General features: G+C 41.6%; 1 protein-coding gene across 2 annotated transcripts; it reads left to right on the top strand.

The window, feature by feature from the left end:
- Positions 1-1,348: 1,348 nt before the first annotated feature.
- GPR85 (G protein-coupled receptor 85) lies at positions 1,349-8,068 on the top strand. Of its 2 annotated transcripts, none has more exons than XM_076330654.1 (2): positions 1,349-2,485; positions 4,127-8,068. In XM_076330654.1, exon 2 carries the CDS (start codon positions 4,302-4,304, stop codon positions 5,412-5,414), a length of 1,113 nt encoding a protein of 370 aa, XP_076186769.1. In that variant the 5' UTR covers positions 1,349-2,485; positions 4,127-4,301; the 3' UTR covers positions 5,415-8,068. The 2 variants fall into 2 exon arrangements, with proteins under 2 accessions (XP_076186769.1, XP_076186779.1); XM_076330664.1 differs by lacking the exon at positions 1,349-2,485 and adding an exon at positions 3,003-3,046.
- The last annotated feature ends 2,562 nt before the right edge of the window (positions 8,069-10,630 follow it).

Consider the following 10,630-nt stretch of genomic DNA (forward strand, 5'->3'; position numbering starts at 1 on the left):
ACACTGAATGAATTCTGAAGTCCACGGATTACTTCTAAGCAGTCTGTGACAGGTCTAAAAGAAAAGCAAGTTCTTAAATGTTATACAGCAATATACGTCTGTAATATCTCTAAGAGAAAGCACAGACAGAAAAGGTTAAAAACTACTGTACTGGATCTTTTTTACAATGATGATGGTGTCGTATTGTTTACTCTTAACAAAAAATCATAAATCAGAGTGTAAGAATAGGCCCTGACTATAGCCATCCTGTACCACATATTATAAATCTGCTTCCTAATCTGGTATTGTGTTTAATTTTCATGGCATTTGGAGAATTCTTTGCTATGTTAGACAGACCATTAAAGTGCCTGCTCTTGCTGGCTTAGTAGCCGCTTCCTTGTCCTTCATATTTTAACATTAAGAATGACTTAAAAGTCATTGCTTATGTCACTGTGGGTACATATATTTAACAACAGAAAAGGGACAGCTGGAGAGGTCTGCTTAGCTTAGCTGATTGTGACATGAAAAGTGCAGCTTGAAGTCGTAACTTTAATAATCACCGAAAATGCCAATTATTAAAAGTGAAACTAACCCCAAAGATGAGCACTAACACAAAGACATCATAATTACATTCACAGAAAAAAAGAAAAAAATGTGTAGTACCTGAGCTCTGTGCGAGTTTTCTGCTCAAGAATAAATTTATGTGAAGCAAGTCACATGCTCGAAGCAATGCGATTTTGGTTTTAAGTAACTGTATTTTCCAGTGGCTGCAGACCTTTGGGCTCGATCAGGCTGTTACTGAAGCTAATTTTGTGGTTTGGCCACCAATTCCAATGGCTTTTAGAAAGTGCCAAAAAAAGAAGAGCCCAAACTTTGACAACAGCCTTAAAAAATGCCTGTAGTCTACTAACGGTCTCAAAGATGTGACACACATTATGAATCAACCCCATAAATCTATCCCCCAGAAGGATTTATTCTGACTTGAGCGGAAGCTCCCAGTGAAGAAGTTCCTCAGAATCCAAATCTCTCGTCCCAAAATAAGCTGTTCCTCAATTGCCTTGCAGTCAAAACAAATTACTTTTTGGGCAAGCCTTTATGTTTCCACTTCTCCCGGATAAACTTCCATAAAAACTGAAGAGGCGGGAGGGCGGAGGGACGTGCTTTTTCAAGTTTTATCCAAACTCTTCACGTTTCTTCCTGGATTTACCGCGGTGGCACCCAACAAGGGTCGGGGCCAGCGGGCGGGGAGGCCGGCGACGGGCCCCTGCGGCGGCCCAGGCCACAGGCCGCCTCACGGCGCCGCCGCCTCGGCCCGCCGGCCCGTATGACATCATCGGGACGGCTCGGTATCGATCCCCGCCTGTTAACGGCTCGGGCGCTCCTCCGCGGCGACTGCCACTGTCGCCGCTCTCACCCTACGCGCCGAGGGGAAATGCTGGCCCTGCTACGGACGGAACGGGCGTACATTAAAATTCATCACTGTCGCCATGCAGCGCACTGACAGTTCTGCGCCGGCTTTGGGCTGAATGTTGAGAAGCCGCTTTACTGGCTGCGAAGGGGGAGGCAGCGGAGCCGGGGGGAAGGTGCCGTGTCCTGACGGCCCCGCGGCAAATACGCCCTCCCCGAACCACGGTACTTTTTAAGGAGCCCTCCCTGGCTCAGGGGTTAGGAAGAAGGAATTCACCGGGTGGGAATCGGGAGGAAAGAAAACGAGCCACGAGCGGGAGGATCCGAGCAGCGGCAGCTGAAGAAACCGCCCGGTCCCTCTCCTGACAGGCTGCGACCCGCACCACGGCGGCCGCTTCCTAGCCCCCATTTTAAGCGAAAGGGGCGGGAGGGGGAGTTCAAAGGCATAAACAAGGAGTGCAGGACCTAATGCCTCCCCCTCCCTTTCCTCAAGTTTGCTTGCCCGGGCTCGCCAATAAATCCAGCTCGGCTATGCATCGCAATGGGAACGCGCTACCCGGAGGCTGCCTTCCCCTCACTGAGGAGGCTGCTGCTGCTGCTGCTGCTGCTGCTGCTGCTGCTGCTGCTGCTGCTGCTGAGGCTGCCTTCCCCTCACTGAGGAGGCTGCTGCCGCTGAGGCTGTCTACCCACCACTGAGGAGACTGCTGCTGCCGCGGAGGTTGCCTTGCCCTCATTGAGACAGCAGCAGCTGCCGCCGCCACTGAGGCTACCTTGCCCTCACTGAGGCGGCCGCCGCTGCTGCGTTACTGGGAAAGCTTGTGCCGCTGCGACAGGGGAGGACGGGGCTCGGCGCGCAGGGAGGAGGCGCAGTGAGCATGCGCCGCCCGAGCCGCTGACTGGGTTCTCAGTCAAGGTACCGAGGGGAAAAAAAAAAAAAAGAAAAGAAAAAAATAAAGAAAAAGGAAAGGATCGAGAGAAAGAAGAATGAAAGACGGCAGAGGAAAATAAAAAAGGTTCTACAAGAGACTGCCAGGATAAAGCAGCCCTCGGTCGGCTGGAAGGAGCAGCTCTGGCATGTGGGGATCTCCGGCGCCAACAGGTAGGAGGAGAGGGGCTGGAGGAGTCTGGGGGTGCCGAGGGCTGCCGCAGCTGCAGGTGCGTGTGGGGAGTGCGCCCCCCCTCAGGGAGTGGGTCTGGGGGGGTGATTTCTAAAGAAGCGGCATGATGGAAGTGTTCACAGACAATGCCTCTTCCGCTCTCCCGAGCTCCCCGCCGCGGGAGGCTCTCTCATGGCTCCGGCAGATGCGGCGGCACCCGGGCTCCCTTGCAGCGCGGCGCAGTCCAGCCCTGCATGGCCGTGCGGGGGGGGGGGGGGGAAGCGGCTGTCTTCGTGAGTGTGTGTGAGTGTGTGTGCGTGTGAGTGTGTGTGCGTGTGAGTGTGTCAGTGTGAGTGTGTCAGTGTGAGAGAGAGAGTGTGTGTGTGTCAGTGTGTGTGTGCGGAGGTAGGGCCGGCCGCGCGGCGGGGACAGCTCCACAGAGGAGGGGAAGCGGCGGGGCTGGCGGGAGGGGGGAGGGGGAGCCTGATTTCATGGTTTTAAAACGATGCCATGATCTGATCAGCCTCTGTTTACACAGCAGCAATCAGGCTCTTTTGTGGACGGTAAGAATGGAAGGATTTTGCTGGGATTCAGTGGGAATATCCTTTGTACACCCGAGGTGGCATAGGAAACACTTCGTGTGAATAACGAAGGAGCCTGATCGTGCCTGCTGTGGCTCCTGTCCCTGGCTCTGGAGGGAGAAAAAAAACAACAAAAAAACCCCAGCAGCAGCAGCCAGTTCTTTATTTTCTTTTATTGCATGAAATGTGTTCCGGTACGATTCACTGGGAGGATTAGTGGGAATCGTGGGGCCCTAATTAGCTAAAAAAATCAATTTATTATACGTTTATTTAAGCATAACCAAAACCAGCCCTCCCGAAAGGATGGGCATTATATCTTGGGTGTGTTGCCTATTTTTGCTCAGTATTTACACTGACCGTTGCTTATTATGAATTATATTGAAGCTTTAAAGATTTGCATTAAAGTGGGGGGGGGGGGGGGGAAGACCCTAAAGCATAGTGCTATCGACTGTCTGGCATACCTGTTTATTTGAAAGCCTAAATGATAAAATTATGGTTTATAGGAGGAAGGGAGGGGGATAATGAATGCTGTTTCTCTTACAATGTGCATGAACTAACACAGTGTGATTAATGTGCTTTGGTGACTTGGGTTAAAAAACATAAATTCTGCAGGGTTTCTTTGGGTGTGATCCGTATCAACACAGCAGCTGCCTCTAAAACGTTGACAAATACTGTAGCCATAAAATAAATGTAGGTAATGTCAAAATATCAGCAGTCTTTGGGGATGTTTTTAAAAGATGTCAGTGATTAACTCTTGGGCTTGCAAACTGGGAACGTTTTGATTCATAAAATCTCTGAGGCTTTAACTGTAAAATTATATATGCTACCAAATATAAGGGGCACCGGTCAGTTCTGAAACTGTAACAAGCTAAATCTGTGAAATGCCAATAATCAATCATGCTAAACAGTAAGTAAAAAAAAAAAGCCTCATGATTTTTAAAAACAAACAATAGTACTCAAATTTACAACTTCATTTGGTTCTCCATAAATTAACATCTTTGTTAGCACTTTCTGACATCATTTCTTGTTAACTTAAGAACTGATAGCTCGATTTTTTTTCAGATATTTTGATGGCATGACAAATCAGAAAGAAGAGGATGTACTGTATGACTAGACACAAGATCAGTTCTGTTTGTGGATTACATTTTCAGTAAGATGTATGGATCTATTTTTTCCTTGTTCTTATATATAGATCATGAGACTTGACTGAGGCAATATACATATCATCCATCCATCTATGGCGAACTACAGCCATGCAGCTGACAACATTTTACAAAATCTCTCTCCTTTAACAGCTTTTCTGAAACTGACTTCACTGGGTTTCATAATAGGAGTCAGTGTGGTGGGTAACCTTCTGATCTCCATTTTGCTAGTCAAAGATAAGACCTTGCATAGAGCTCCTTACTACTTCCTGTTGGATCTTTGCTGCTCAGATATCCTCAGATCTGCAATTTGTTTCCCATTTGTTTTCACCTCTGTAAAAAATGGCTCTACTTGGACGTATGGGACTCTTACTTGCAAAGTGATTGCCTTTTTGGGGGTTTTGTCCTGCTTTCACACTGCTTTCATGCTATTCTGCATAAGTGTCACGAGATACTTAGCTATTGCCCACCACCGTTTTTATACGAAAAGGCTGACCTTCTGGACTTGTTTGGCTGTTATCTGTATGGTGTGGACCCTCTCTGTAGCCATGGCTTTCCCCCCAGTTTTAGATGTGGGCACCTACTCGTTCATTAGGGAGGAAGACCAATGCACTTTCCAGCATCGTTCCTTCAGGGCTAATGATTCCTTGGGATTTATGCTTCTTCTTGCCCTTATCCTCCTAGCCACACAGCTTGTCTACCTCAAGCTGATATTTTTTGTTCACGATCGCAGGAAAATGAAGCCAGTCCAGTTTGTTGCAGCAGTGAGCCAGAACTGGACTTTTCATGGTCCTGGAGCGAGTGGTCAAGCAGCTGCTAATTGGCTGGCTGGATTTGGAAGGGGTCCCACACCTCCAACCTTGTTGGGAATCAGGCAAAATGCGAACACCACAGGCAGGAGAAGGCTACTGGTTTTAGATGAGTTCAAAATGGAGAAGAGAATCAGCAGAATGTTCTACATCATGACATTCCTCTTTCTGACCTTGTGGGGTCCCTATTTGGTAGCCTGTTACTGGAGAGTTTTTGCAAGAGGGCCTGTAGTACCAGGGGGATTTCTAACGGCTGCTGTCTGGATGAGTTTTGCCCAAGCTGGAATCAATCCTTTTGTCTGCATTTTCTCCAACAGGGAGCTGAGGCGCTGTTTCAGCACAACCCTTCTTTACTGCAGAAAATCCAGGTTACCAAGGGAACCTTACTGTGTTATATGAGGGAGCATCTGTAAATCTTTAGCCTTGTGAAACACTACCATTCTCTGCTAAGCAATTGTGGCCTGTAGCCATGTCTTGAGAAGAAAATCAAGAATGGGATGTCAGCAGTTGTAAGGATTTGGGCAACATTCTGCAGTCTTTGCAATAGCTCACCTCTAATCCTATTTTAAACTAAAACGTGTTCCTGCTGACCACTGCTGAAGGTTTGTAATTAAGAACAAAGGACTGAACTACTGCCCTGAATTCCTTTATGTGGTTGAAATCTAGATTACGAAAGTAGCAGGTGCTAAGTATCAGTGCTAAATGCTGTGTATATCACTACATAAAATAAGACCATCAAAAAGATTAGCATTGGACATCTTAATAAATTAAGTTGATATGAGGTTAATGTGTTGATAAAACTAATTTTAGACATCTGAAGACCTTTAAAACATTTCATACAATTATTGTTTTGCAAAGACTGAAAACTGGGGACTCAAGTACTGTAACTGATTAAAGATGTGCCATGCATTATTGGATTATCACACTTACAAATCTGTTTGCCTTGTGAGTAAGTTTTGGGGAGCATTCCAAAGCAGTATTTTTGTTCAGATTTAGACTTTACTTTTTTTTCCCAATATATTACTCTTTCTAAATACCATTTTCGTTAACAGTGAAATTACTAACATTTAACTGTATTATGTGGGTTTTGCTGATTTGGTATAAAGTTTAATAGACTCTTATTTATATTTTTTAAAAAGCTAGATATCAGTCTGTTAGGCAACGTTAATGATAATATCCAGTCATAATTGAACAGTTATAATTATACAGAATAAACACATGTTGCCTTAAAGGGTTATCTAGTATCTTCCATTTTGTTTAGCATTGAAGCAAATAAGCAAGGAAAATTGAATCAATAACTCTGGTCAGTCATTTGGGAGTGCATGAAAGATCACTTAGTCCTCTTTTTTCCTTTTTACTCCAATGGTTCCCAAAATCAGTATGCACATCACTGGGGTGATACGATTTTTTTCTAGGTGTGCCGCCCTTTCTAGTTTGTTCTGAGAAATACAGGCAGTTGATGTATGTTTATATTTTAAGACAGCTGTCATGGGGAGACCGCAGCCTTAGTATGATATCTTGCACAATTTGTGAAGCATTTATTCTACTGAAGGCACAGTCTTGTTTATATTTTCTGCACATTTTGGTGTATTGGTTGTTTTAAATTATTTAAGTTTTAACTTGTGAAAGCATATAATATGATTTCTTAGTATTTTAGAAATACATTAGAGTCTGTGAGTCTTTCCTTCTTTAAGATACAGATGTGTGGATTTCAATATAAAGTTGCATTTGCCAAAATTTACCTGTGTAGCTTGTTAATTTTCTTGGAATAAAATTTTACATTTTTCCAGTTATACAATTAACCTTTTTTATTTTGTCTAGTGAGCTAGCATGAAGTACGGAGAATGTAGCCATTATGAATTATTATCCTTTGCAGTCACTGTATTCCCAAACTGTAAATGCATGAATGATGGGGACCACAGGATTGATAAATTATATTATCTACAGTAGCACTATTGTGTAGTTTATCATAATTACCCATCTATCTGTTCTAATATGTCAGTTATATTTAAAGTTACAACACAGTATTTGACATTAACTTCACAGTTTAATTTTGGAAAATGTGTATATTTGAAGCACAACATCATGAGTTGGTCAATCATAAAGAACATGGATTTTTCTTAATTTTTGGAGAGACAAGACTAGAGGTCTTAATTCAGTATTGGTATATCTTGTCCTTTGTTGTAGTTTTATGACCAGCAAGTTAATATATACATACACAAGCAGCAGTCGATAATGGAAATGCTTAAATTTGTATGATAACATTATACAACATATGCAACAATTCAGAGAGTTGTGTCTATATGTGATCAGACAACTTGATCAAAGATTTAGTGAGCAATCTGTTTGACCTCACTTACACTTTTATACTGAGGTTGATTGGTTGAGAGGCATGGCTTTATATACTGTGTTGAAACAGAAAAATTGCTAAAATAATGAGTCCTCATCAGTACAAGAATGTTTCAGAACATAATTTGAAACGGGACCAATAAACTTCTACCAAAAGGACTTTTTTATTACACTGAAAAAGGCTTTGAAATTAAGGTAGTTAAGCAATTGTCAAAGACAGCAGGAGTGAATAAAAACTGAATTGTATGTTGAGAAAAATTCTGAAAGTTATCCCACTTAAGTTTATTAAAAGGTTGATTGGCAATAACTTCAGTCTAATTTCTATAAAATAGTAACCTTTACAAGGAACATTGATATTACATATTGTAATAAAGAAGTACATATAAATAAAGTTGTAAATAGTGTTATAGTTGTAGAAGTAGTCGGTTCTGAAGATTAGCCAGAAAATTTTCAACTATGAAATTTCAAAAGCTGCAAATTTGGGGCCTGACCTAACTCCTAATAAAGTCAGTTGGTGTTTTCTGATAAACTTCATTTGGAGCAGAAGCAGGCCCTAACATTTCTATAGTACTATGCTTCTGAAATACTAAGAAGGCTGTATTTACTATGCAGTGGGAAAGGAAAAAAAAAATTAAAATTATTTCCCTGGAAGTTTTGCAAGCAGTAACTGATGTAAACTAAAATAATAAACAGTAAACAAGTCTGAAAGCAAATATTTTGCTAAATGTTTTTCTTTTGATAGCAATATAATTCCGTTGGCTAACTGAAAAATACACAACTGTATTACTGCCTGACAGAGGAGAGGTACTTTTTTTTAAGTGAATTTTTATAATTGTTCCAGTAAGAAGTCTTGTGACCAAAGTGTTTCCTTTTATTTTCTCCAGTGTTAAAAGAACAAGGGGATGTTCAGTGAAATTAAAAGGCAACATAGGAAGTAACGTTTTATGCAAAGTTTTTACTCGGCGAAACTCACTGGCACAGGATGTCAAGTAGTTTAGAGATATTCCTGCAAGAATTATATGTATACATGAATTAAAGCAGTGCTTGCAGTTTTTGTCATCGGTGTCATTTTGATCCTAGTCAGCATATCAAACCTAATGTATTAGGGTAAAATTTCAAAGGAGCAAGAAGGTTTGTTCCAATTCGGTACACTGTTGCGTCACGGTATAAAAAGCCTTTCGCTTTCATTTTAGTACAGGAGTTAAGCTGTTCCCAAAGCTAGAATACAGGGCTGGTAGGTTACTCTTTTCAGAATAGCAAGGATCACACTATTTTATATCTGCATTGATCTTTAATGCTCACGGGTAATGTGAAGTTAGTAGTTTTAATTTTCCTGGTGGCAGAAAAAAAAAGAGTAAGAACAGATTCCCTGGAGAAAAGGCTGTCTGCCCCTGTTGCTTTCCTGCCCTCTGTTGCCCCACTGGCCCTTTGGCAGCCTCTCCATCAATCCTTCTTCAAGATTAAAGGTTTTATATACTGAGTCTTATTCTTCTCCTGCTCCTTAAGAAGTGTCTCAGCCATCCCTCCTCCCCAATAGATAAGCTCCTGCAGCAGCTTCCCGAGGTTTGTCAGTGTCTGGGTTCCCTTCCTGAAGACAGAGAGAGACCGCCAGTTCCTTCCAGCTGCCTTTGTAGTTCATGGAGTCATCTTTCCATGACGCTTGGCGAGCGCACTGGGTACCTCTGTCTTTTGGCTTTGGTCGTGAAGTACATGCTATCTAGGTTACACAGAGAAAAATGAGGATGGGGAGGGGGCAGCAGGAAACAACTTCCCCTCTCCCAGCTCCTTCATAAAGAAACCACTGTTATTGTTGCATTGCCCAAGAGCATATAATTTTTTTAAAGCTTGTTTGGTGCTAGTGACCCTCTACATGAATAAAATGTACAGTTAGCCAATTAATGCTGATTAATTGGCTAATTAATGCTGGTTTTGGTACAGCTACAAAATATTATTACAAAACAGCTTTCCGTCAGTCTCTAGCCCTTGGGGGCAGAGTCCACTGTATCTATCTCCTTTTAAATGCATTGAGTTTATTCACTTGTATTGTCTTTGCTTTGGCTTTCAAGCATGTGAACATTTTACTTATATTAATAGGAGTCCAGTATTGCAGCAAGCTGTTATTACTCATGGGTTTAAAAAATAAAGTAAAAGGGAACTCTGATGATTTTCGAGGTAAATTAGAGAGGTATTTGACAAATAATTGTTTTTTAGCAAATGTCGAATAAAACTGTGGGTTGCTGGGCTCTTTTATAGTTACACAGTCAGCTCTCAATTGTTGAAAATAGAAATGGAGTAGACTAACCCGCGTAAAGCTAAAACATAGGTAATACAAAGCATATGCACATTAGATAAGAACTTCCTGTGTTTATTACATTTATCGAGGAATGAAGTTAAGCTGAAGTAAAAAGTGAGATCAGAAATTCAAAGAAAAATGGTGGGTGTTTTTCCTTTTTTTCTGCTTTGATTTAGCATAGCACTGCTAATCTGCAACCTGGGTTACACACCCACAGACAACCAAGAGTTGACTGTACAATTCTGCATACCACATAGACAACTTCCTTCTAGTTTATATTCATTGAGAGCTGTATAAGTGCACACTAATCTGATTGACTTTTCAGAGAAAAGAGAAGTCTCAGTCTGAGATACTGTTCTTCAAAACTAAAATTCAGTATATGTTCTCTGCTTTTGTTCACTGAAGTGATTTTGAGTGTGAAGAAATCAGTGATCTAAATCAGTAATGATCATAAGCGTTCTCTGGCCATGACCATTAACAACAGGACAAGATGACATTTTGCAATGCATATGACGGCAACAAATCAGAGAGTTTGATATTACACACCATGACTTTCCTTGAGTGGCCTGAAAATAGCTCATGCTTTACATTTAGAAAAAAATATGATGAAGCTGTCCATCTAAATGGATAAAGTCTTCAACTAGCCAGCATGGAGAAAGAAGGGTGAATTTTAAAGATTGCTCGTTATAAGTAGCGAAGAGTTTTTGTGGTGTTTTTTGTTTGGCTGAACTGTGTAATTACATAAGTACATGATCATCAAAGGAGTGCCACAGTAAATTAGATTTTTTAATAGTCTAAAAAGGAAATAAGTAACAACAATCTTCAGCCATTTGAAAGAAAATAATTGCAGTCGTCCATATGTTTCATAAAATTTAGATAACAAAACAATTATTGCCATTTTCAGTACTTAGTGATTTTATGTACCTGATGCATTTAAAGAACAATGTCTTTAGACAGTAAGTTGGCTGATGCA

The sequence above is a fragment of the Aptenodytes patagonicus genome, chromosome 1 (assembly GCF_965638725.1).
Source record: "Aptenodytes patagonicus chromosome 1, bAptPat1.pri.cur, whole genome shotgun sequence".
Lineage (NCBI taxonomy): Eukaryota > Metazoa > Chordata > Aves > Sphenisciformes > Spheniscidae > Aptenodytes > Aptenodytes patagonicus.

What these genes read in the sequence shown, in the direction of transcription:
- GPR85 (XM_076330654.1), top strand. Translation starts at nt 4,302, where the DNA reads ATGGCGAACTACAGCCATGCAGCTGACAACATTTTACAAAATCTCTCT.